This window comes from Nelumbo nucifera, chromosome 4 (genome assembly GCF_055504915.1).
Source record: "Nelumbo nucifera cultivar China Antique chromosome 4, China Antique-T2T, whole genome shotgun sequence".
NCBI lineage: Eukaryota > Viridiplantae > Streptophyta > Magnoliopsida > Proteales > Nelumbonaceae > Nelumbo > Nelumbo nucifera.
In genome coordinates, this window is record NC_142652.1 from 3731347 (window position 1) to 3758775 (window position 27429).

A 27429-nucleotide genomic window follows, 5' to 3' on the forward strand; every position below is an offset into this window, starting at 1 on the left:
TTCCACTAAAGAATTGATTATCCTTAATGTACATCTGTTCTTCCAAGTTGCTTGTGCTTTATTCCTTAGCCATCCCACCATTACCTTTGAATATCCTTCCACAATGATCCCTTTGTAGCTTAACTCTTTCCCTAACTTCAGACTGTGTATCACTGCCAATAGTTTTGCCCTAATTGAGTCTCCTTACACTATTGCTGTGCATGGTTTTGCCATATTGACCATGTAATGCTTTTCATGGATTCCCCTCTTTTGCTAACACTAATACACTAATACCTAACTGTCATCAGGCTCTTTCTATCTCTTTCTCAACTGTTCATATCATCTATATTCATTTCTTTATTGTTATCCTTGTTGTGATTAATAAAACCCTTCGATTCTGTTGCTAATCAGAGAGGAAAAAAGACATTAAGATTTAAGCAATACAATAATTCTTAAAACTAGCAAGTTTGATTTGCTAAAACAATACAATAGACTTTACCTGAAGATCAAACTAGCACACAATTGCAACAAAGTAAGAGTAGGATGGTTCTTTATTTGCTGATAATTTAATGTCCAGAATGCTGAACATGAAATTTCCCCAACTGAAAACATATTATAAAAAGCCAGACAATACTTGAATACTATAAATAATGATACTGTCTACCTGAGCCATAAAATAAATAACCAGTGATGTTTGTCTAAATTCATGAGAAATAGGCATTCTCTGGCCTCCCAAAGAAAGACCTCTGGATGTTTTTTATATTTATGAACCAGATATTTGATCAAATATTCATACATAAGTTGTGAGAAAATAAAACCACACAATTACCACTGTCTTCATCATCATTCAATGCCGTTCTTTGAAGCAAACAAGTACCCATTTCCCGCAGTGACTCTGAGAATTCTGAAAGTAAATACAATTGAAATGAGAACATAAATCTCTAAGACAACACCAAATGTAAAGATTATCCACAACAACAGAAATGTGCACGTAAATCACCATGGTCCAGTTTTAGTGTAACTTTAGGAACTTGAATAAGTTCCATTAACCTTGAGGTTTCCATGAATTATTATGGAAGGAAGACACCATAGGACATTACAAGGTCTCATAGGTCAAAATCGAAAAGAAAAGCCCATCAAGACCATTGGAATTCTACAAGTTCCCAGCCTTTCACGGTTAAAAGTAGTTTTTATAGATTTATTTTAGCTGATTTGAGAGGCTTGTTTAGATAATGATTGGTCTTGGAGAAAGTTGAAACCTCCTTTTCTAAGAGAAAGTTGAAGTTTTTTTTTTTCTTTTCTCCTGGTTGGTAGAATTTGAAGTTAATTCTGAAGAAAGCATGTACGAGTCCCTGCTCAATGAGAAACTGAACAGGGATCAAACACCCAGATTTTGTATACTCATTACACAATTTACACTATGCCTAGGTACAAAAAGATTATACTAATTGGCTTAACGTGTAATAGGCTCCATTTACACAGCTCACAAGTTTTTTTATTCCCATGACTAATAGATCTATTACACCTATTAAAACAGTAACAACTAAGAACCTATATTTGGCAATCAAAGCATAAATTTGATAGAAAGTAATTTACAGAGTCATATGTGATAGCTAAAAATACCCTAAAAAGATGCTTATAGAGTTATAGGCAAGATATTATGTACCATATGCACTATTTGCTGTTGCAGCAGCTGCTGAAAGTAAGCTATCATAGCAATTTCTCATGTCTTGCATGTCCTACAAACACAACCAAATCAAACAAAGAAATTGAACAAGATTCCTAAAGAAGGCCAAAGACCGATGAGCAAGGTTAAATGGAGAGAAACATATAAATCAGGTTTCCCATTGTCTTAGATCTTTATATCTCATACAATATTATTATCTCTATATCACCATATGCCATCTCATAACTGCTACTATCAGTGAACTTCAAACAATAGCAAAATACAATTGGGTACTGTCTTTTCATATTTCCTTTCTTTTTTAATGAAATATTTGTCAACAGCACTATTAAAGGATTATTAATAAGGTGAAAAGGTGAGGACTCCCACACATCATTTGGTGAGGCTGTACAACAGCTGATATCTGACAATGCAATACAAGAGCTTGCAAGGAGATCCTGCAATTATCTTTTTTTTTTTCGAAAAGGTAAGGTAAAATTGTATTGATATTATCAAAAAGTGTAGAAGTATGAAAGTTCACTGTACATCTGAACACCTTTAAGGCCTCCCAAAAAAGTCAACAGCCAAAAAAGAACTAGACAAAGGATTGCCCTTGAAATGCACGTTAATACTCAGCAGCCTCTAAGGTTACTGATGATTTGATTGATCAGCTCTTCTACTTGGATTTGCTTTTGATCAAAGATCCTCCTATTCATTTCATTCCAAATAGCCCAAATAATAGCCAAGGACATAGCCAACCAGAGAATCTGCAATATTAACCCCAGACTTGGTATCCCCAAACTAAACCAAACCTATCTAACTCTTCCCTATCAAAAAATCATCTAGCCTATTTGCTTATGTAGAGTCAACCTGAACAAGCTGTTCAATCTCAAGGAGAATGCCTTAACTTCTTTGACAAAATTTCTAAGGGATCAAGGACCACCTGTTCTTGTACGTGTCCAGCCAATTATAACTTGATAGTCTCCTTCCACAATCATTCATTCTGACCTGAAGAAGAGGCCAATTTTAGTCCTTGAAGGAGGGCAAGAAGCACAGGTCTAAGAGAGGTTCCTTCACCAGCAGGACGCAAATAGCAAGGATCATGGGATCACATTGTCCAAATGATCTCTAAACACACATCCAAACCCAAAAGGCTTGGATATCCAAGGGAACAGCCATAAAATTGAAACTTAATTCTTCCCACGTCTGACGTCTCCAAACTGAGGAACTGTGAATCAGTAGTCCTTTTTGAGGAGCAAATCCAGCAACTATATCCATAATCTCAAAATGGAACCTATCAACACCCTGCTTGAATTCTTCTTTAGTACGCACCAAATGAGATAGTCTTTCCATAATAAGATCAGTGAGGACATTTTGCTCCCAGTCATTGAAGATTCTTGAATTACTCTCATTCCATATTGTCCACAGCACCACTTCCCTTGTACATCTCCACATGATCTTTTATAACTAATCATAAACGGAATGTGTTTTTTAACAATGGAAACAAACATAATAGATTTATAAAAACTGATTAAAATAGATTTCTAATATCTGATCATCTGTGCCCAATACTTTCATTTCCCACACCAATGTAATATATATGATTTAAACTTCAAACCATCTTTTGTTCTTTCTGATTTTCTAAATTTTTTAATTATCAAAAAAGTTCTCTGATTAATCACCAGGATATAAATAGACATTCAAATTACACTTCCATAATATTTTCCTTATGCAGTGTTCAGTTTTTTCATTGTTATGCTATGTTCAGTTTGAAGGTGGAATTAATACGAGAGGCAGGCTTCTATGGTTGTCCTCTCCCCTTGTAATCTGGCTGGGTGTTGTGGGGGGAGAGGAACAACCGCATTTTCAAAGGCAAAGCGTTACAGGTGGAGGCTGTGATAAGCAAAGAATAGAGATTACTAGTAAATTGGGCTTCTCTAAAGGAGTTCAGTGGTCTCCCATTTCAGAATTTATGGTAATCAGTGGGGTCAAATTATTGGTCAAATCCCAGCTGATTTTTGTCAAAAAATAAAAAATAAAATTGTATATGCTATATATAGCACACACTGGTGCCACTTTTGTAACCTCTGGAAAAACCCTCCTTTCAGTAATACAATCGTTACGATTACCTTTCAAAAAGAAAATTGATATGTTCTGTTTGAATACAAATTACATTTGAGAAGTGGTTCCTTAGGTTCATATTCCTGCCTTGGCGGGTTCTCCCCCTATGCACCAATTGTTCTTTTATTTATTTATTTTATATGGTCAGATTTAATATATGACTTGTTGATTGGCATTAATGACTAGTTACAGGACAGTTTATTTCTTGTGCATCAACAAATCCATTCTGAAGCCCCTAAGCTACCATTACTTCCTACTTCCAACGTTAGGACTTCCAGAAAGGTAAGTAATAGGAGCAGCATACAGAACCTGTTGAATGTAAACTTTTAACCCAAGGTGTGACCAAATATTATCAAGTCCCCACTGTAGGTTTCACAACGAGACCAGACGGGGCAGTGAATGGCATATCTGGCATTTTCTTTATTTGTAACAAAACTATACTCAGACACCATTTTATATTTGTCCATGTTTGAGAAAGAGTAATAGCATATGGTGTGAGAGAAGCCTTTGGTCAAGAAACAACCAGCTATCAAAGGGATGACTGGAGAAGAAAATCCACTCGGCTCAAAAGATAAAACAACCCGGTAAGCACAAAGCTAACCAAGAGAAGCATGTAAACACAATTGGACAGGCATAATCCAATCTAGCCATGCCTCATGAGCTTGACTGCAATCAAAAACCTTATAGAGCAATTGCAGAGGATCCAAGTGTATCGCTAGTTATTTGCACAGTTCTTCCGGTGATCCCTCAGTCAATTAGATAGTACCGCATACAGTGCTCACAAGAACACAAACTAGTTAATTAACGAGTTCGCTTGATAGGTAGGAAGGAAAAAGTTAAAAAGTTAACCCATAGAAATGGGAAGCTAAAACCAAAAGACTAAAGTCTTCGCGCTTCAAAGTTTAGTGCGTAGAGCAATTTGGTAATTGTAATGATTAAGGCTGAATTATGCTCCGTTAGACCCTAAAATTATGAAGTGTTCCTGTGTATCAATGCTCACCAGACAGAAAAAAGGAAAGTAGAGGAGTGCCCCGAAGAAAAATAATCAAGAGAGAGGGTGGGGAGAGAACCTGTGACGCCTGAGCGAGCTCATCCAGCTGTGCCGAAGGTTGATTATCTCTTTTTCCCCTGGCATCATTCTTGTTTAGTGCAAATCCTCGCAGTTTCCTAAGAGAAGACTTCATTGCTTCTGTGCAGCCCCAACGAAACCCAAGACAAGGAAGATTGTGACCGAGGAAAACAGTAAGCGAACCAGAGAGAGAGAGAGCGCTCTTATGCGAATGGAAAGGTTAGACAAAACACAACTCAAAATTGGCGAGGAAATCCTGAAACCGAGTTGATTCCGGTAACTCCATTGGAGTTTTTTTTTTTTTGGGGGGGGGGAGGGGGGGTCAACGGAGAAAGAAAGTCTTATTACGAGTGAGGAAAGAAAAAGAAAAGGAAAATTTCTTGAAATGGAGAGAGCAGAATTGCCTGCTTCTACGTTTCTTCCTTGCTTGTCTACACTAATATTTGTCAAATCGTATTACGTACGCTTTTATAGAATGTGGAAAGCGGAAACAACGTCCCTTTTGAGTTTTCAGTTTTGGAGTTTTGATTAATAATGGAGGGCATTTGTACTACGTATTACCATTACCATTGTATTGTCACCGAACTTAAAACTCGCAACTCGCAAGCAATCATGGTTCGTTTCTTTTAAAGCCACGAACTGATGTCCGACCGGAATTCATTCTTATCGAATGTCGATGTCATCGGAGATCAAATGATCAATATCATATTCATAGTTACTGCCACCCACCACGCACGGCATACCTACCATACGGCGAGGCATAGAAAAGCAGAGAGAATCATAAGCCGCTATGTATTCGTGGCTCGTGCAAATCAGGATCTGTTAGCTGAGAGTACATTCAGTTACAATACTGCCTTAACCACGCCATCTAAATTTGGCCCAGATTTTTCTCTCCTCTGTCAAATAAACCAACAACAACAACAAAAAGGGGTTTTTACCGTTCAGTGACAATCCACCCTTACGTAGAGCTAGGATTTCTAGGGATAGATTGAAATCTTGCCCATGGATTAATATCAGATTCATGGACAAGATACTATTTATAGAGGGACTACAATTCAAATTTGTGAGGAGGATTACAGTCCAAATAAAAAAGAAAACGGAAAAACACGGATAAACCCATTGCAGGACATAATAAGATGGTCCGTATCCTTCCCACCTTCCTATCCTATCAAGAATAAATTAATAATAGATTAGTGAAAATCGGTATTAGAGACCACGTAGCACGTGGGTTTTTGCCCAACAACTTCTGGACTGGCCGTGTCTTTTCAAATAATCTCTCCATCCAGTTCCAGTTCCAGTTCCAGGTCCAACCCCAAGAAAGATGAACACAAGTTAGACATATAGTATCGAAAAAACTTTTGACCAATCAAAACCCACTCATGAAATTTGATAAATAGCACACGATTGCCTACCGCATTTATAATTCTAATTGATTGGTCAGATATTTTCGGAATATAATTTTTCCATATCATAGAATGTCTGATTGGGGCAGCGGCGGAAGCCTCGCAGTTCATGACATGTGCAGCCACAGCCAGATGAGTGAAAACTTTGAAGATTAATCTAACAGCCCAGGTGTTTTACCGACTATTGCCCATTTAATCTAATAACTCTTTTGGCAAACTCATTTTATAAAAGCGAATATGAATCCAAAGGCAACGTAGATATTCTGCTCTCATTTCTTTGTGACTTACATGCCTTGTGGCTTTGAAAACCAAACTGAGTCAAGCTGCAATAAATCTAAACCAAACGGGCTACCAGTTTCGCGACCAGGTAAAATCCATCACATAGACGGTGCTTCGTAAGTTTTCCCTAGTCTTGATTCTTTCTTTTTAAGTTACCACTGGAGTCCGGACCCACTGCAACAATTTCCTCCCCATCGATCATCCCAAAGAAATACAAGATAGGATGGGCATATGCAAATTGCAAAGGATTCCTACATGCAATTAACCCGCTAAGTTGAGATAAAATGCCACCACCATTTACAGAGTTACATGAGTATCATTAAGCATTTTTACAAAACAGAGGGGCAAAGCAGGTGAAAGTGGTCATTTCATCTTAGAAATCTTCACCTCGTTCTACTCTCAGGTAAATGAGCAATTCCGCCACAAACCCCAGAAAAGGAAAAAAAAAAACATTGTTTCCCATAGCTAGTGAAGATTTCCACAACTCTCAACCGATGTGGACTTCTGGACACAAAATAGTCATGAACACAATCTCCTAGCAAAGTACAATAAGAAAAGTAAATAACGAAAGAAGACCAGTTATCTGCACTTAAGCAGTTGCGGCCATGGGAGCTGATCTATAGCATGCCCTTTTTGCTGCACGAACAATATCCTCAACCTGTAAAACCCATCAAACAATAAGCAAAGACAGAATCTGATTAGATTTTCAGATAAAATGAACTTGCTTTAATGATAAACTTCTTACAGAAAGAGTTGTTTTGTTGTGGAAGATGAGGCCTGCTAGGACAAATGTACAATGGATGTTACTTGCCATAAAGTTTCATTTTATATAAGGTTCATCAGACACCTCTGTAGGCTGGATTTTGCAGGGTGCACGCAAGAATGCTACACCCACAATGTATTGCATCTCAATTTGGAGATTCCTAAAAACCAACAACTACCTATTTGGAATATTGTGATCATCCAAAAGCGTGTGCTTTCCTAATTTCCTTATTGCTACTTATATTTTCTATGAATGTCTAAATAAATTCAAGTGTTACAATCATTCCATCTAGGTCGATTCAATGAGTTTCTAGGATAATGACATATAGGCTCTTTAACATGTAGTAAGCATAAAGAGGAAGCAATTAGAAGCCACAGTTTCTATCCAAAGAAGTTTACACAGATTCCTTTCCCCAAGATAAGTTACTTGGCATAGAATTCCAAGTTCACCAAAGCATGCCTGAGAGCACAGGAACTCTTGAGTAGACCAAACAAAAGAGAAGAAAAAACCAACCTGTGGGACAGCCATTCTTTCCAGATTTGCAGCATATGGCATGGGAACATCAGCTCCTGCAATCCTCTCTACTGGTGCATCTAGATAGCCAAAACTCTCCTCAATGACAGATGCACTGTTGGAAGAACCATACCTCAATAAATAAATATATGTATATATGAACCTTCCTATTTTGTATAAGTATAAACATGGATTGCAGGGAAAAGAAAGTAAACCAGATCTCAGCTCCAACACCATGTTGAGGGAAACCTTCTTCTACTGTTACCAGTCTGTTCGTTTTCCGCACAGAAGCATTAATTGTAGATCTATCTAGTGGCCTGATAGAGCGCAGATTTATAACCTGTACAAACAAATAAAATGTTACTATATTCATAGCCTGAAGTTGAAGCTTTTTCCAAGCTTGCTCCTTGATGACCCATGACCCAAGAGAGACCAGAAGTAAATTTTCATATCCCAATTATGATCTTACCTCAGCACTGATCCCTTCTTTTGCAAGTATATCAGCAGCCTGGGTTTCATCATCTTAAATTAGAGATAATATAAACAGATCTTACGAAAATTCAAGACATCCATTAAAAGTAGCTTTCAGTACTTGGATCTCTAAATGCCAGGATCAACATTAAAACATACAAGAAGTTGATTTTATTGTCAAATTAAATGTAACAAATAAAATTTTAAACTTGGGACGATGAACGTCAAGAAGTTTCACATTCAAAAAAAACCATCAAAAAGACAAATTGAAATTGGTTCCCTTATAAAGCCTATAATGCTCAAAAAACATATGCCCCAGGAACCATCAAAACCACTGGCATCAGACATCTTACATATATAATAAATGTGCAGATTATCTTGTGGCCTTCTTTTCTTTTGGTCAGTCTCCATGCATGTTGCTTATGCAGAAAGGAACCTTAACAGTACCTCTTATTAGAGGATTTTTGCAGAGGGGATCTACTTGCAACTGTGTCAAAAAGTTCATGGGAGGTGATTGCAATTACCAAACTTCAGGGGAGGTTTCAGCAATTTACCCTAAATTTTAATTACTAAACTAATTATTCTTATTATTTTTTTTATTTCTATAATCTTTTTTGAGACTAGAAATCATTTTTTATATAAATGTGGGTTTAATAGATTAATTCATTTCATTAATATTTGTAAAATACTAATTTTATTCTTTTTAATTTTTAGTTAAACATAATTATATATTTGGTGCTAAGCTATGTTTCCCAGCTGATGTTAGGGAACTCATAGAGGCTTGGTAGCTGGGAGGTCTAAGTAAAGCTGGAAAGGTGGCATGGAGCATTATTCCCGCAGCTGTTCCGTGGGCTGTGTGGAGTGAAAGAAACAACAGATTATTTGAAGGAACTCAAAACTCAAAAGAAGATGTTCTGAGGAAAATTCTGGGGATGATCTACTCATGGATGGCAATACATCCGATGTTTAAAGGCAGATATCCAAGTATCTTTTTTGAGTTTAATTTTTTATTTGTAAGGAGTGGATAGTTTTGTTTTTTTTTTTTTGTTTGGGGATTGAGGTTGTAATGGGCTGATTTGGGTTTTTTGTATATCCTCTGTTCATTTCTCTTTGTACAGGAGTTTACGTAGTTGATTTTGTAATGAATCACTTCACTTTACGTAGTTGATTTTCTTTTCTTTTGAAGGCTTAAGTTGTATTTGGAAGGTAAGACTGTTTGTCTTCCTCTTTGTAATTATTTTAATGATGAGTTAACGAATTTCTTATTGATAAAAAAAAAATGTGCCTGAATTGGTTAAGAATAGCAGTACAAGTATGAATACATTGCAGTCTGTTGGGGCATTCGGAGAGAAAGGAACAGATGTATCATTGAGGACAAATACAAAAATAGAAGAAACATAGCAGCAGAATTTTGTTGGAAGATTAGATTCTACCTCTCAGGGTTCAAAGAATTGAGCAGGGAAAACCTTGAACATAATATTTAGCCATCTTTAGAAATTTCTAATGGGATTTTAGATTCATAAATCAAGGAATGTACATTAGGTTTTCTTTCTGCTTTGGATGCATCACTCTGGGCGAAATCTCTTCTTGAATCTGTAATCCTTGTTATTTCTCTAGTAAATATTTCTGTTTTACCATCAAGAGAAGCACATTTAACTTTTCTATTAGATAGATAATGAGTTGGACTACCTTAAAATTAATTCCAATTCAACCATGTCTAAACAAAGTTTCAAGTAAAAGGGCCAAGGGAAAACACTTTATACTTTTAACCAAAAAAGATAAATCCAAGTTATTACTGTATTGCATATGCATACAATACACGTAGAAGAAGAATGACACACGAACCTGGAGTGAATAACCAACCATCTTTGAGAAAGCAGTAATAGTCACATCCTTTCCTTCCTGTTCGATCTACCACAGTAGATAATAGACAAAACAACATAAGAACAATTACTATAATGATATGCTATAGATATAGAGTGCAAAAAAGTAAGGGCACCCAAAGAAAACATACCTTAGCCTTTCCTATTGGCAGACAAAAACTGGAATCAAGAGCTTCTGCAGAAACAGGAAAAGATTCACCATATCTGGAGCACAACATTCCCATTAAAATTACAATTATAATGAATTCTAAATACAAGCACCAATGTATCACACAATAAAATCAGTGTGTCAAACTACTCACAGTAACTCATTTTCAAGGAAAACAACAGGATCAGGGTCCCTGATAGCAGCTTTTAGCAGGCCACGAGCATCCCCTGATGAGTATGGAGCCAAAACTTTTAACCCAGGACAGGAACCATACCATGCTGCATAACACTACATGCAATCCAGAAGTGTAATTCAGTTAATCTAGTTCTTAGTGATGTAATAACCCAAAACCAAAAACAAGATCATCAGGAGACTCATATATTTTCAATTTTTGAAGTTCTGGGAAACCCTTGACCACAAAGCTTGCTCTCCCATCCAGTGGCGGAGCCAGGAATTTTATCTTGGGGGGGGGGGGGAGAAATGAGGGAGAATGGAGTGGGGCTAGGTGAAATTTTCTACAGTGTACCTATCTAATGTATTCTCCATCTACCAATCAAAAAGTTCGGTTTGAAGTTTCTCTTTAAAAAATATGAACCCTATTTAACTTCAGGCTGCGCTAAGATTGAGGCATTGTCCAATCCAATCCTACAATATTAAGTAAATAAGTCTTTCCAATTCAAGCCCAACCCCTGAAAATCCAATTCAAGCAAACTGGATTGACACAGGAAAAAAAAAATGGATTATGTTAAAGTTAGAATTGGGGTTTCAAGAAATCAAATTGGGTCAGGATTGAGAAAATAAATATTGATGCGACTCCGCCCCAGTCGGTAACATTTTCTCTGAAAAGTTTGGGGGGCCAAGTATTAGCCCAACCTGGTTGTGGATATAGGAGATGGGATACCCCTATTTATGGGTATAGGGATGGGAAAAGACCCCCTACCCAGTAACTTGGCTCTGCTCCTGCTCCCATCTAACATCAATACATAAGAAGCAGAGGTTGTCGAATGAAGTGAAAGGTAGTAGTTGGAGAATATTGTACACTCATCCTTCATATATATATATATATAATAAACAGGTTGTGTCATATCAGCATGCATGTCCTTTCAGGAAAACTATTTATTTATTTTCTCCTTTTTTGCATTTTTCCTATTTTCTTTTGCTTTAAAAGTATTACAAAATGAATCATTGTCAATTTTGATTGAAGAAATTATATCATGTCATCAATAAAGCTGTTGGTACACTTTATCAAGATTAAGTAGATACACATTTAAGAGAGTGTTAATGAGAGACAGATATTACATTATTAGAGAGAAAGAGAGACGTTTGAGACATTTGGGTTTTCCAAGGCACCTCAATATGTTATTATACATTTAAGAGAGAGAGAGAGAGAGAATAGTTAATACAACACAATACAAAAAAAATATTAATAAATCAAATAATCTAAATAGGTTGAGGTTAAACAATAAAACATAAAACAGCACTAATAAAAATATTATTCCAAAAAAAATTAAAATCCACTAAATTTCCACTTCGAAATAATAACTGTTAGTAAAAATTAACACATTAATCTTATAATAACTAATAAAAATTAAAAAAATTGGTTTCCATAAAAACATTTCATTTCACTTAAAAATCAAACTTAATAAACACTTATAAGAATAAGAAACGTAAAAACAATAAAAATATTAATTGATAGTTTTAATAATATTATAATTTAAAATCCAGCGGGCATAATAAACATGGGTTTGATATATTGCACATAGAACCCATGTTCTAATGTCCTATTATGTTTTGTTTATTCTTTTCATTTTATTAGATAACTTTGTATTAATGCATTTTAAATTAATTAATATTATTGTTAAAATTAATATTTTTTATGAGTTGGGACCTTTATTGTGCATAGTGCACATACTACATAAGAGACTTATATAAACAGAGGACCCATTAAAAATGATATAAAAATAAAAATTAGGGCTTGTTTGGTTCACAGGAATAGGGGTCTGGAATCGGAATCAGAATGAGCCATTCCAATTCCAACCAGTTGGTTGGGCTGCTTGGGCAGAATCAGAATCCCATTCTTATTCCGGGTGGAATGGCATTCCCCCATTTGAAGGTCATTCCCTCCCCCTCTAGGAATGAAATCCCATTCCAGCTAATTCCAATTCCCATTTTGATTCCTATCTGAACCAAACAGACTATGGAAATAGACCATTCTGATTCCGATTCCAACTACGAACCAAACGGAACCTTAATGAAAATTTGTTAATTTTTAAAATCCTTTTAGATTCCATTAAAAAAACCCTGGGTTGGTCTTGGACCAGCTCAGCCCAAATGGGAATATGTTAAGGCTACTTGCAATTGTTGTGACCCAATTTCAAATTACCCACATATAGCATGAGACGGGGTGTCAGGGCATGTGTATGTGACATGTACAATACAATGTAGTTACAACAAAAGGAACTAGCCAACTAGGGGTGCAACTTGGGCAAGCCTAACCCGAGCTTGAACTGAACCCACCCGTGTTTTTGCATGGGTTTGGCTTTGATTTTTGGTCTTCAAGCTAGGCCTGGGCAAAAAAAAAACAAGTTTATATTTTTGGTGTTGGGCTTGGCACTAGCCTCTAGGTGGCTCTAGTTCAGCTTAAACCCAACTTGACCTTTCCAAATCTGAGCCTAGCCAAAGTGCCCAACTATGCACAAGCAACTTTTTAATGACCTTAGCCCAACTTAAACTTAACATGCATGGCTGCATGCATGACAGATATAAAATTCCTATTTAAAACTTTAAATTAGTGATGATAAATAAGCCCATGCAACTTTTTAGTGCATTGAACCTAATAAGCCCACTTGAGCCCAAATGACAAGCCTAAAGTGGTATTCGCCTATCATATAAGATACCAAATGCACCCTTCTATTTGCCCATCCTGCTCTAATTCTATACACAACATCCTCTTCAATCTTTCCTTTGTTAGAATTCTTAATTATGTTTAAAAAAAAAATAGCATATATACAAGTGCCAAGCACTCCCAATTTCATCTAGCAGAAACCAGCTGTCTTGCTCTCTATTAGACCTTATGTTTCATCTAGCATATATACAAATCCATTAACAGAACAGCCTGAAGGCTGTGTTTGTTTGGGATATAAACACCAAACCGGGGTATTTATGTACCCTGATTCAGATTTGTGAGCATTTTGTTTGACATGAAAAAATGCAATGATTAAGAGGTCAAAAATGTGTTTTCTGACATTTTTGTATCCTAAGGAGAAGGCATTATTGTGCCCATTTTTTGGATACATTTTTGTACTCTTCTAATAATTGGTGCGTTTGACCAAAAGTTTAAGGCATTTCATGGTGGGGCCCATGCTTTGCACCTGTTTCTACTGTTGCTACAGTAGTCCGAACCAGTAAGGAGAAGAAGAAAGAGAAGGAGAAGAAGAAGAAGAAGAAGAAGAAGAAGAAGAAGAGAAGAAGAAGAAGATGAAAGAACTGTCGAACCTGATAGCTAAACCCTATCAGTCGACCTCTTAATAGTGATTAGGCTCTAATTAAATGTACAAGGACTAAACTGCCCCTACTTACGTATGGGACAGAGAACCTCTAATAAGACTGCCACATAAGCTCATAACTTAACCAAGGTGAGTTGACTAATCTACCCTTATTCGGCTAACTCTAACACTCCCCCTCAAGCTGGAGAATATACGTCATATAATCCCAACTTGTTACATGTATAGTTCACTCTCCCTGAGCTTAAGGCTTTTGTAAACAAATCTGCCCACTGATCACCTGAGCCTACATGTTCTACACTTACTTGTAGCAGCCCTTACACCATTTGGTCACTGTAAACACAGCCTGTTCTTGGAATTTTTCCAAGAACCAGGGCAACAACCAACCTAGTTCTCTAGGTTCTGATCAGTCATCTCAAGTTCTTGAAGATTTTCAACCCAGAAATACCAACAGCACACAGAGGAAAGATAACCAACCTTCGTTTGAGAGCTTCAGCCAACCATTCACTGCTGAAGTTGTTTTCTTAGGAAAGGAGGTTCTGCGCACCAGAAAAAAGAAGAGCTGTGATGTTTCAGGCCTGGGACGAACCACTTTTCTCCATTGACAGCCCAGAGAAGAAAAGGAGAGAACTGAAGCACGAACTGAAGTTGTCACGAACTGAAGTTGTCACGCTCTGATACCATGTTTCTACTGTTGCTACAGTAGTCCGAACCAGTAAGGAGAAGAAGAAAGAGAAAGAGAAAGAGAAGAAGAAGAAGAAGAAGAAGAAGAAGAAGAAGAAGAAGAAGAAGATGAAAGAACTGTCGAACCTGATAGCTAAACCCTATCAGTCGACCTCTTAATAGTGATTAGGCTCTAACTAAATGTACAAGGACTAAACTGCCCCTAATTAAGTATGGGACAGAGAACCTCTAATAAGACTGCCACATAAGCTCATAACTTAACCAAGGTGAGTTGACTAATCTACCCTTATTCGGCTAACTCTAACAGCACCGATTTCAAACAAACAAGAAGAATGCAAAAAAACGGGTTACATTGTGAACCCACTTTTCATTCTTGAACCGGAAAGAGGGTATTTATGCAGACTTGCAGAGTATATATTTGCATTTGCATCACAACCAAATGCAGCCAAAGTTACAGCAGATTCAGGTGTAAGAACACCTTTGTACCTTCAAAAGAGATGCGTACCTGGGAGTGTTGGGCACCAACTCCAGCAGCAGCACCATTTGGTCCTCTGAAAACAATGGGTACAGATATCTGACCAGCAGACATGTAGTTTGATTTTGCAGCAGAATTAATAATATGGTCAATTGCCTGCATGAAACCCAAAAGTCAGTCCACACAAAAACATTTATAGCAATGGTTATTCATGCAAAAAGATGACTTTACACCAGTCCCAAAGTAAATTATAGTATTGAGACTTGAATCTATATTATCTAGAAATATGAAAAATTCAACTCTAATCAAAAAACTCATTGGCTTTCAGTACATTAACACTGATAACTTCTTTACAGATGCCTGAACATATTATGTTTTTAGCCAACTAAAAATTAACAACAATCAAACAAATAGGGGGTTAAAGACATGAAAGTTTCATCCCAGTAAAGACCTCAGATGAGAAGAACATGTTTTTCTTCCTCCTTAGGATGGTTTTGACATAAAGGAAGCCACCATTCAAATATTCTGCAATCCATAAAAGACCAAATGCTAAGGAGGACGTGGGAAAGATGAAGCCAACATAACCACAGAAATAATTAGTGCAGGCATCAATTTAAAAATGCAGCTTTTAAGAGTATATAATATATTAAATTATTAATATGCAATCAAACTTCCATATGTCAGATACAAGAACACAGACTTCTAAACCACCCCCATGCTTAAAACACAGTTCAAACTAAACACCACATTAAGCAATGGTAAAGGCCTTACCAATCCCTCAAGGAAAACCTACAGTTCTTTCTTTTTCAAACTGACCAACAGACAGCAAATGGAACCATGTTCCAAAGAAAATCTCTAGATTTCTATTACAACCCCATACAGAATATGGACCAGGAAGGAATAACTTTACTAACTAAAGGGCAAGTCCCATATGTTAATGCATAATAAGGAACTTATTCATACTTTGTTCATCTCAATTTACAAGAATTTCAAAAAACATTATAATCCCACAGGCTCTCATCCCAACCTTTTGAAAATTACCACTTTGTCCTAACTATGCAGGCAAATTATTTGGAATACTCAACTCCAAAATTACCCCAACTATATTGGGTCAGCTACAAGAATCCTGTTCCCCTATTCCACTTTATCAAGCACCATATCCTCTGTTAAAAATGTCCTAGCATGAAAATGAAACAACAATTCAGGAAAATTACGTATTGTTTTAATTGCTAGCAAATTTTGAAGCTAAATATGAAACGTAAGGTTACACAACTTTTAAGTGTACAACATGATCTTAGTTTTCATATTTTCTACTAAAAAATGTAGCATTAAATCAGCATAACTATCTGGCAGCATGGCATGTCTTGGGCCCTTGGCCATTTGTAATACAATAGGAGATAATATCAAACACGTCAAGGGGGAAAGGAAAAAGGTAATAGATCCCCAATTCAATGGCATTATGCAGTGTTCCCCTATAATTAATATTTTATATATGAATAACTCCTATGAACCTAAAATCATTTGAAAGCAATTTGGTGGCATGATCTATAACAAAAATCCTCTAAAATCTATACCAATATTTTCAAGTTTTCTTCTTTTTAATGATTTTTTATTTTACTACCAAAATAACCTTTCAAGGAAACTTTTGTCTAACATCGGATAATAGTGTATACACAATCTCCATGCATGTGTGCGTTTAATAACAGTGTTTAGAAAATTGGGCTGGACAGGTCGGTTGGACCAATTGTATTGTGACCTGGGAACTTAGCCGGTTCGGTCACACCCCAATAACCATATTTGCTAAAAACCAGTGAAAAACCAGCTAACAGGCTAGTTTAACCAGAAAACTGGTGAACTGGTCCCGGTTTCATGAAACCACCCAGGTCATTAAATAATTGAAATTTTAAAGTGTGTTTAACAAGACTTGATCCCCATGACCTCTTATTTTCACATATTGCTTAATTACAACTAATCCACCTCTTTAATTGTGTTAATTAATGACTCTTTATTGTATGCATTACTTTATACACTTTTTTTTGATAAATAACAAATACTTTTATTAAGAGATATTAATATAGAAAAATACAAAGGGAGGGGTAAAAACTCTTAACCCTCCCAAGAGAACATTTCAGATTACAATGTTGCCTAGAACAAATTATCTCTTCCCACCCCTTGTTTAGCCAATGAATCTGCCAAGGAATTGGCGCACCTCTTAGTCCACTAAAATTTGACTTCCATATTTTGTATGAGATATCTAATTTTCTTCTTTTCATTCAAAAACTTCCACAAGCTAGAATCATCTTTCATTAACCAGTTGATAGTCAATTTAGAATCACCTTCCACTATCAGGTTTCTGATATTTAATTCTCGAGCTCTTTTTAACCCTTCCATAACAGCCAATATTTCAGCTCTAAGAGAGTCCCCCCAACCAATAGGACCCGAATACAGTGCGATAATTCGACCTTCATCATACCTGAAAGCTCCCCCTATACCTGACAGACCTGGATTTCCTTCGCTGCTTCCATCAAAGTTTAATTTAGTGAACCCTGAAGCTGGAGGGGACCAAACTGGGTGAAATACATTCTTCCTTGGAACTGACCAAGCCACATCTTTGCACTTCCTGATGATATCTCCTGGAGGGGACCAAGCCACATAATTTCAAGAAAAAGTAAATTAAAATACTTCAACCCAAATCATTTGCTTTAAAAGTTAAAGAACTTGTCATCCATCCACCATATTTAAGTATACTAAAAGTAGTAAAATATATTGTATATACTATTTATACGACCCACAGTATATATACGTATATGCCACATCATCACAGTTCAACCTCTGGTTCAACCCCAATTGAACCTCTGACCCGTGAACTTCTCCCTTCTCCGGTTCTATGCTTGGCACAATCCTTTGAACATTGTTCAATAATATAGCATTAATATTTCACTATAGATACAATAAAGTACCCATATTACTAAAGTAATATCAAAAGAAGTCCTCTCTTCGTCAACCAAGCAAAAGGAGGACCATATAAGCTTGCAAAGTTAACAGGAGAAGCCTACCTGCAACCACACAAAGCAAAGAACCATTGCCAAATACCAATAGCAAATGGGCATGAGATTAATAAGTGGAAGCATGATTCCCCATTTACTTAGTAGAGAACACACTAATATGGAGATAGTAGTGTTTTCAACCCACCACTGATCCGGACGGTCAAACTATTCAAACCATCACTTGGCCATGTTTTTAGGTCCAATGTTCCTAAATCTTGACTTTTGACCAAAAATTGTTAACTTGGTCAAAAACCATCCGACCTGGGTGGTTGACCTGTTGGCCCATTCGACCAAGTCACCAAGTCACAAGTTACACACTAAAACTTTCTAGATGCCAAAACTTTGCATTCGGTTGTTCAATTGGGGTGATCTATATATCAATTTTGGTGTTTTTTAGATCTATGCACTCCAAGGTGCCTTGACCATCTATTTTTGCCAAAAAAAAACTTTTTTGGCCTCAAATCCCAATTTTTAGAAGTTTTGATAAATAAAAAATTAAAAACTGAAATAGAAAATACAAATTGAACATAAAATAATACACATACATACATATAATAAATGTAGAATATAATTATACATTATTTTATTCATCCATAAAATGTTGACATGTCACAATCTGACCCGTTCGACCCAGATGATCAAACCGATGACCCACAAACCAGAGGAAAAAGTGGCCCGACCTTCAATCAGTTTTTAAAACATTGGGAGATAGACATGTATGTGGTCTTCTTTTTATAGCAAGTAATAAGTATTAATTCTCTCATGATAAACCTTGGGAGATAGACCTCTATCCCTCCCTTTTTTACATTTCCCTCTATAAAAAAGGAGCATGTTTCGAGGTTTCTTTCTCCCCCCCCCATTTTCCCATTGTCTCTTAACTAGGATTTTGGGTTTCGTAGAGGGTTGAGGGATGAGGAATCGGTTTCTGCCTCTGAGCTCTTACTTTTACTTGATTTTGTTTGTTTGGGCCCTCCTAAACCAAATAGAAGAATTTGGTCTTTAACCTCGAGTGGCTCCTTCTCTTGTTCTTCCTTCTTTAAGTCCTTATTCTCTACTCCTTCCCCTTTGTTGTTCCCAATTAAAGAAGTATGGTCAAGGCCAATTCCACCTAAAAGTGTTGGTTGTTGTTGGGAAGTGTATCATGGTAAAATTAATACTGTGGACAATGTACAAAAAAAGAGACCTTATTCATGCTTGTCCCCCAATTGGTGCATTTTATGTAAAGTGTAGAATGAGGACTGTTATCACCAACCGATTTCTTGCTCTTTTATAGTAAATATTTGGAATTGGGTTTTTATGTTGTTTGGGTACAGGTGGAGCCTGCCTCTTGAAGTAAATCTGCTTTTTGATTCGTCTATTTTTGGTTGGCCAACAAAGAGAGGGAAAGTAATGTGGAAATGTATTAGGGAAGCCCCCGTATGGACCATTTGGGAGGAAAGAAATGCTAAAATTTTCCAGGAGAAGGAGAGAAGCATTGCTGAAATAAAGGATTGTATACTAACAAGGGCAATCCTTTGGCTAAAAACTACTAATCTCTTTGCGGATTACTCTAGTGATGACCTTCGAAGGAGTTGGGCAGCAGTGGCTTCCACCTCATCCAAGAAAAATAGAACACAAGCAAGTTGGTTACCCCCTCCGGAAGGAGTTGTAAAGTTGAACTTTGATGGGAGCAATCAAGGCAATCCAAGACCTTCGGGTACAGGAGGGATCTTGAGGAATAAGGATGACAACATTCTATCCTTATTCTTGGGTCCAGTTATTATGGAGACTCTACAAGGGCTGAGATATTAGCTATGGTACAAGGACTATAGATTTCCAACCAGCTTAGAGTGACTAATTAGATAGTTGAAGGAGACTCTAAGGTGAAAGTGAGATAGATGTTGGACCCAGAAACTGTTGTTTGGGGATATAGGGACATCATCAAAAAAGTCAAATGGCTTATGAGAACCATGTCAGTTAGCTTTCAGTGGGTTAGTAGATCGGCAAATGCTTTGGCAGATTCTTTAACTAAACAAGGGGCTTCAAGAGATTTTCTATTTTTGGCTATTTTGTAACTGTAATTTGAAAAGAGTTGGGTTTGGAACCACCTTTAAGGGGAGGTAACACCTTGTGCCTCCTCTTAGGGTGCTTCATGCTTTTACTATTTCTATCTCTATTTATTCATAAAAAAAAAAGAAAAAAAAACTCCCAATTGAAAGCTCCCACTCTTGGAGGGATGGGTCTCCCCAAAAACTCTTTCACTAGAAAAGATTGTTGTAGAGGCAATGGATATGCTAGGGCTTTGAAGAAGGGAGCACGAGAAAAGGAGCTAGACGAATATAAGGTCCAAACTCGCTATTTTTTTGGCTATCAAAATTAAGTTTGGTCCACTCTGCCACCATTACAGATAGTTCTTGGCATTTTTCTCTAATAATTGGTGCTTTCATGTATAAAAAAATCAAAGCCTATCTGAATATTTTTCAAATTGTGTTTTCTACTCGGTTGTGAAAGGAAGATGGCAAACCAAACTTTTTCAGGATTATCCAAGTACATATATGCCTATAATTGAGAGTTGTAAAGAAAAAGAAAACAAAAAGCAATGCATATATGAGTACAAAATATTTTTTTTCATAGCAACCACTTACAAATAATAATCTCTAACAATTAATAGTATTCTTTACAACATGACTACTAGTTATTAGAGTACCTACTAATGTAAAGTAATTGGTGTAGACTAGAACAAGGATTAGAAGATCAAAAAGGCTTCATTATCCAACCCCAACATAGTTGGGAGTTGGGACAAGGCTTAGATGCCAATGATGATGATGATACTATTTCTACAAATAGAACATCTGAAAACAACTCTGACCTGCATCGAGAAGTTAAATGTCATAAATTCTATTACAGGCCGGAGACCATAATAAGCAGCACCAACTCCAATTCCTGTAAAGCCAGCCTGCAGAAGATTTAATATCAATATCAATATCAATATCAATAAATGAAGTGAAACAATAACTATCAATGACAATGAAAATGAGAATTACAATTACTGAGCAATTTCAGGCATGCCAAACTGCCAAATTTAAAAACTAGAAGAATGGCATTTAAGTATCATGATTCTGCAAATGAACAACATGTCCTACAGATAATTTAGACTAGAGAGTCAACCTCTGTGATTGGAGTGTCAAAAACCCTATCAGGACCATATTTCTCCAAAAGACCTTTAGATATCTGTTAAAATACAGGTTGTTAATGAGAAGACTCTTAAAAAACCGAAGAAAAGAAAAAAAATGAAAGAAAAGCAAAAGTTTCATCTCATTAAGAATGGACCTCACCTTGTATGCGCCTTGGTATTCTCCAACCTGAAAAAGGGGAAGGCAAAAGGAACATAAGAAAAGAATAAATGAGAAAAATCTGGCTAAGTGATCCCATTCATTTCTTTTTCTTTTCTTTTCTTTTTTTCTGATAGTCTAAGTGCTCCCTTTCTTTTTATCCTTAGTTACCTCTTCACCCATCAGAAAGACTTTAGGATCAGCAGACATTTCCTCATCAAGTGCAGAATTTAACGCTTCACGCACTGTCATCTGTTAATAAATTATATTTCAACAAAACTAGAAAGAAAATAGTATATACAAAACCCACTGTAACTACTACAAATGTTTACAATATCAACCATCTAATAGGGAATATAGAAATGTACATATTAATAGCTCTTCTGACAACATGGAGCACTTAGCATAAGTTGTCAATAGAGAAGCACGTAACTACTACAAATGTTTACAATATCAACCATGCAATAGGAATGTAGGAGTGTACATATTAATATCTATTGTGACAGCACATGGACCACTTAGCAAAATGTGTCAGTAGAGAAGCACAGGATACCAAAAAAAATATAAAATATTATGTGGCTATTGTCACTGCTACAAATGTTTACAATATCAACCATGCAATAGGAATATAGGAGTGCACAAATTAATAAGCACCAGATGCCAAAAAAATTATAAAATATTATATGGCTGGCAGGCTATGCATAAATTGGCAGGGTAGAAGAGCTAGGAGCAAACCAAAAAGGAATTGGGTGGAAGTAATAAGAACTGATTTAAGCACCCATAATTTTAAGAATGGATATGGTACTGAACAGAATGAAATGGAGAAACAGGATTCATGTAGCTGACCCTATATAGTTAGGACAAGGCTTAGACAACAATGATGATAATGATGATGATGTGGCTGGCTATGCACATGCACATAGAAAACATTAACCAGATATAGGGGAAAACAAGACTTGTAGGTTTTGTGTTTTTGACGAAAAGAAAGAATAAAGAGAGAAAGAAACAAGATCTTCCAAAAAGGTACAAGTGAATCTCTTAAAAAACAAATCATTTCCCTCTTTAACAAGTTTGGTTGAGAGAAAGGGCCCCTTCAGCAAGTAATCCATCTTTCAACAACCTTGTCCAATTCAGAAGTCTGGAAGGGAAATTTTAAGGACTCTTGGCATGTGTAATTATTTATAGTTTTCTTCAAGACCTCAAACTATGTTTCTAGAGAAAACCTTCTTGCCCATAAGTCTGTCAGTGAACCATCGTGCATCAGGTGCATTGTGTAGATCAATGTACAAAAAGTTAAATGAGATTGGGAATGTGCAATTGAGTATATATGAAATATGAGGATGTGACTCTCTGTGAACACACAATACCACTATATTGTAAAATCAACCCATAACGTTAATGTATATAAAGCTTAACGTAAAATTCAACTATTGACTGCTTGGAAGATGCAATTAGAAGAAGCTTCAGATACCTCTTTGGGCGCAGTTGAGTAATTTCTTAATGCAAATAAGGAAAGACGGACTCTCTGCAATGTCTGCCCCACAGTCTGAAGGGAAAGTCATCTTTCAGAGAGCAAAAAATAAATAAACTAATAAATCGAAATAATTAATAGACAAATTAAAATTCAACCATGCTAGCCCAACGTCTAAATGTACAGTAGAATGGACAAGGTACAGAATGTTGTTAGATTTTACCGAAGAAGGAAAGACTCCACATCTGGCCTTTTGCTTTATAATCCCCAACATCCTTTCTCTTTTGTTTCAATGGCCCTGATAAAGAATTGGGAAAAGATATTTCTCAAATTAGATGATAAAATATCAACTTGCCACCACAGATAGGGTAAAACTAGAGTAAGGATGGAAAAGAGCCTCAAGATCCAAACTTACGGTCTACCGTTTCTCTAGTTCTATGGTATAAGATTCAGAACTTGAAATTTAGGTGTGATTTCAAAAATCAAATATCAAGGATCCGACGAGAACGAAAACACCTAATGCAACTTACACTAAAACAGAGCAATTTAAAAAGCGAAAAAAAATAATAAATGATAATATAATTAAAATAAAAAGTAAAGAAGCACCTGCGCGAAGGAGAGAAGGAAAAAAGAAGAAGATTGAATTCGGAAACTCAAAGATGATATCGAAATGGAGAAGGGTCTCCAATTACAGAGAAAAGAGAGCAGGAAAAGGGGGTTACATTTACAAATGGCGGTCCAAGGAATCGCACGGCCACCCTATCGGAACTTGTCTAGATAGACAGTTCTGCACCTAATTAAAATCAAAATCAGCTGCTCTTCCTCTCTGTTTTTTGAGTCTCGATAGGGTCACTAGGTCACCCCTCACCCGCGGTCTACCCTTGTAAGATCACCCACGAATTCAATGTAATGCCACGTGTTGCATTCTGAAATTCTTCTACAATTTTGTTTTAAACTTTTAATTCTTCTCTTCGAGGAATTAAATACGAACGAGGAGATATCATTTACAGATTTTCCCACTCTCCCGGGTCTCCATCACGTACGTTGTGGGGTGAACACTTACACCCTAATGAGACCACAATCAGTCTATTGTCGTAGAAAATGATAACGGTCGATAGAAATTTTAGAAAAGAAAATCTAAGATCAGTAATCAATTTGTGGGAATAAAAATGAACAGATTTAATTAAGAAGGTATAAGAGATTCTGATCGCCCAATCAGAAGATGTTTAGAAGTTTTGGCAAATGAGAATATATTACCCTACTGATCGGAAGTTCGCCGGTTTCCGATTTAAGACGGCCGGCTGCAGGAGTCCGCTATCCTGTATGGGAAATGACAGGAACAGGATTAATCTTTTGTCAACATTGAGGATGCAGCGCTATTCAAAATCGGGAAAGCCATCAACAAATAATTTTATCAATTAGATTGCAGAAAAAAAAATTATTTCCATTAGTAAAAGTTAATTGAGTGGTGACAGAAAACAAAGAATAAAGTCGGGGATATAGAGAATAAAGTCTAGAGTAAATTTCTTAAATTACTTCTTCCACTATCTAAGGTGAGTGGATTGGGTGAGACAAATGGATTAGGGTCAAATTAACAGCCCTACTCGAATTGTCCACAAAAACCAACCCAATCAATTCTTTCAATTTATCATTGGGTTCCTACATAGTTAAAATGGGAAAATAGGTAAGATTTGTAGCTCACAACTCAAATTAAAAATAATAAATCAACTTAAGAAAAAGTATATTACTTGGGGGAGCACATTTAATTGTTGTATGGTATTACTATTGAAAATCTGAAAAAGAAAATCAAATAATACAACATATTAAAATTTATATTTTAGATGAAACATGAAGTCGGAACCTCATATAAAAAAATCTAATCATGAGAGTGGAAAATTCTTCAATAAATTCCCTTCTAATTGCAGAAACATAAAAAACGTACGAATTTTTAGCTTTTTTCCTCACTGCTGAGAACCGCTCATTCAAGATCGAGAGACGAACTGACGAAGGTTTCAAAGGAGGGAGAGAGGAGATGAGAGATGAATAAGGTTCGAGAGGGAAGAGAGAAAGCAATGGGTTTGAGAAAGAGAGGCCAAAAGGACTATAATAACCCAAGAAAAATGTATGGGGAAGGTAGAAACTAAAAACTTTAGTCATACACTCGAATGGTGTAACATGTATAAAATAATTTAATGAACTTTTTTTATATAAGAAGATGTACAAGGATAAGATGTATCGGAGACTCCTGATTCAATTACAATAGATACTCCTAATTCAATTACTAATTGTAATCCTAACAACATAAAACCAAGCAAAAAAAAATTCGATATCAGCACCAAGCAAATTCACCGGCCAAGGAGGAGCAATGGTTGCACAACCATGCAAATCCAGATTACAAGCACAAAAGGCAGCAATTGAATGTGCTATGTGATTAGGAGTCCTGCAAATCCAGATTATGGAAGAAAATAATGAAAATTTCCTCATTGGATCTTGAATATCCAAGATAAATAGGATATGCCTCACTTGTCTATGAATCCAAAGACGCATTCACTGCGCCATAGAGTTCTTTATAATCCATCTTTTCTATAACCTCTTTAGCACCATAGTTGAAAGCTTCCACCAAACCTTTCCTAATGAACAAAGCTTTAATAACCAAAATTGGGGCCGGATGGACTGTACCTCCACCTGCCATAATCAGACCTCCATTTGATGAGTGGATCATAAAGCCAAAAGACTGCCCAACATCCGTGAGATGAGAGAGAAGCATCCGAGTTTATTTTAACTTTTCCTCTTGGAGGGTTAGGATTTTAGGGGCAGAATCAAACAACTATTTCTATCTCTATTTATTAGATTTGATATATTACTAATAAATATGAGATATTTTCCAAAGTTTTATTTATCCTTTATGAGTATGAGGCTAGTTGGAAATTAAGGGACACATGACAATAACAATGGGACAAATAGGGAAAAATGGAAATAAAGAAAATATAACGAATACACATCTAAACTTGAAGTGCACCATATTTTATAATCTATATCTATACTATTATTAAATGTGTGAAACTTTTGTTTGACTAAAATGTCTCAGTTTTTTGGATTTAGTCCATTTTTAATTGCAGTGACAAAACAATAATTTCATAACCACTTTTCTCATTCAAATTCATTTCATTAAATCTTATATTTGAGGTTAACTTCCACAACATTATTTGAATATTTAAAATACCTTTATTTTTGAATTTGGTCACTCTCTATCTATATCTATATATATACTTCTATTAAAAGTGTGAATGATAGTATGAAACTTTTGTTTGACTAAAATATTTCAAATTCTAGGTTTGACCATTCTCTAGTTGTAAGAACAAAAAATGTAATTTGAATTTGGTCATTCTCTATCAATTCTCATTTTTTTCATTGAATATCATACTGCAGTTATCAAAGAGGTTTAAATGTGCATACCTGTATCCATCGCAATAGTAGAAGCCTTTGCGAAATGAGTGATGAATCAATGGTAGGTCGACTGTGGTTTTCCTCAATTAAATCTTCCTTCTTCCTTAGGTTTTCTCAGTTCTTGACTCTAATGGGGTAGAGTAAGAGGGCGGCTAGATGATTTAACATATTGGGAACCATAACCTAGGAGCCTTTATATTTTGACCTAATAGGATCCCATTAAGCCTATATGGGCCAAAATGTGGTATCCACTCATTAAGCCCCATACCCTTTTATTGAAGTCTACGGGCTTTGCCTAAATGAATCACTTGATTTAGCCCACTTACAAGATAGCCCATCAATGCAATTGTTTCACTGAATATGTAAGCCCACTTAACAAAGATTAAAACCTAACAATCTCCCACTTGGGCTACATATGAGAACTGAAACAATTATATTGAAAGAATTCCTTATGTGTACACTTCTTATGCTAATTTCTTTAGACTTCTCTTTAGTTTCAATCTGGTCCATCTCCTGTACTAATCGCCACATATATGCGTGACTAAACCTTTCATGCTCACCATATCAATGCATTCAATGACATAGACCAAGTATGGATGAGTGGCATGAAAATTACATGCAATGTGATCTCAAAACATGCCTATTTCCAACTGGTTCGACTTTAGCCTTTAGAGAGATCAATCAAAGTCACAAACATATTCAGAGATGTAGATGATGGAAAGAGTCATAAACTTTATTATGTGTAAATGTAGACATGCAAACATGCATTAATCCAAAGTACATCCAAGAGCAAAAGAAAAGAAAACTCCCACTAAATCAATGTATCATAAAACATGCTTACACCCATATGAGCAGTGTGCTCATGAAAGACCTTAGGTGGCAATTCCTTGGTCAATGGATCCGCTATCATGGAGTTTGTCCCTATATGCTTTATGCAAATCTGGCCACTCTGAACTCTTTCCTTAACAGATAGAAACTTGATATCAATATGTTTCGACTTCAGAGAACTTCTGTTGTTGTTGGAATATAGACTGCAGATTTATTGTCACACAATAACTTTAATGGCCTTTCAATGCCATTAACCACTCGCAGCCCCGTGACAAAGTTACGCAGCCATATCCCATGATTGGATGCCTCAAAGCAAGCTATGAACTCTGCTGCCATAGTTGAAGGGGCTATGAGCGTCTGTTTGGCACTTT

The 27429-nt window shown here is 36.2% G+C and overlaps 2 protein-coding genes across 17 annotated transcripts in view; both read right to left on the reverse strand.

The window, feature by feature from the left end:
• The window catches only part of LOC104591801 (uncharacterized protein At2g33490-like), a 33083-nt gene extending 27795 nt beyond the window's left edge, over window positions 1–5288 (reverse strand). For 2 of the 7 annotated variants that reach the window (XR_734317.3, XM_010250834.3), the window contains exons 1-3: window positions 4834–5288; window positions 1646–1718; window positions 803–883 (exon numbers count right to left, since the gene is read on the reverse strand). Coding sequence is in view for 4 of the 7 variants with exons in the window: in XM_010250834.3 (XP_010249136.1) it covers window positions 803–883; window positions 1646–1718; window positions 4834–4947 (268 nt within the window). In the remaining 3 variants the exon portion in view is untranslated. The remainder of the gene's footprint in view (window positions 1–802; window positions 884–1645; window positions 1719–4833) is intronic. The other 5 variants (XR_016085763.1, XM_010250837.3, XR_016085764.1 and 2 more) reach the window with 4 other exon arrangements.
• A 1500-nt stretch (window positions 5289–6788) lies between these two features.
• LOC104591799 (pyruvate dehydrogenase E1 component subunit beta-1, mitochondrial) lies at window positions 6789–25527 on the reverse strand. 10 transcript variants are annotated; one of them, XM_088904014.1, is made up of 16 exons: window positions 25463–25527; window positions 24041–24102; window positions 23007–23081; window positions 22784–22858; window positions 21484–21564; window positions 21316–21342; window positions 21149–21211; window positions 20850–20936; window positions 14985–15110; window positions 10447–10580; window positions 10276–10348; window positions 10107–10172; window positions 8260–8298; window positions 8006–8130; window positions 7791–7905; window positions 6789–7172 (listed from the first exon to the last, which is right to left on the reverse strand). In XM_088904014.1, the coding sequence occupies exons 3-16, from the start codon at window positions 23055–23057 to the stop codon at window positions 7104–7106; spliced, it is 1131 nt and encodes a 376-aa protein (XP_088760140.1). In that variant the 5' UTR covers window positions 23058–23081; window positions 24041–24102; window positions 25463–25527; the 3' UTR covers window positions 6789–7103. The 10 variants fall into 10 exon arrangements, with proteins under 10 accessions (XP_088760140.1, XP_088760139.1, XP_088760137.1 ...); XM_088904013.1 differs by lacking the exon at window positions 25463–25527 and adding an exon at window positions 25307–25381; XM_088904011.1 differs by lacking the exon at window positions 25463–25527 and adding an exon at window positions 25120–25321.
• Between the last annotated feature and the right edge of the window lie 1902 nt (window positions 25528–27429).

What these genes read in the sequence shown, in the direction of transcription:
- LOC104591799 (XM_088904014.1), bottom strand. Translation starts at nt 23,057, where the DNA reads ATGTTGGGGATTATAAAGCAAAAGGCCAGATGTGGAGTCTTTCCTTCT. An exon ending in TCTTTCTGATGGGTGAAGAG is followed by an intron (nt 21,343 to 21,483) that starts GTAACTAAGGAT and finishes CCCCTTTTTCAG; the next exon opens with GTTGGAGAATACCAAGGCGC. An exon ending in AAAGAATGGCTGTCCCACAG is followed by an intron (nt 7,173 to 7,790) that starts GTTGGTTTTTTC and finishes TGGGTTTTACAG; the next exon opens with GTTGAGGATATTGTTCGTGC.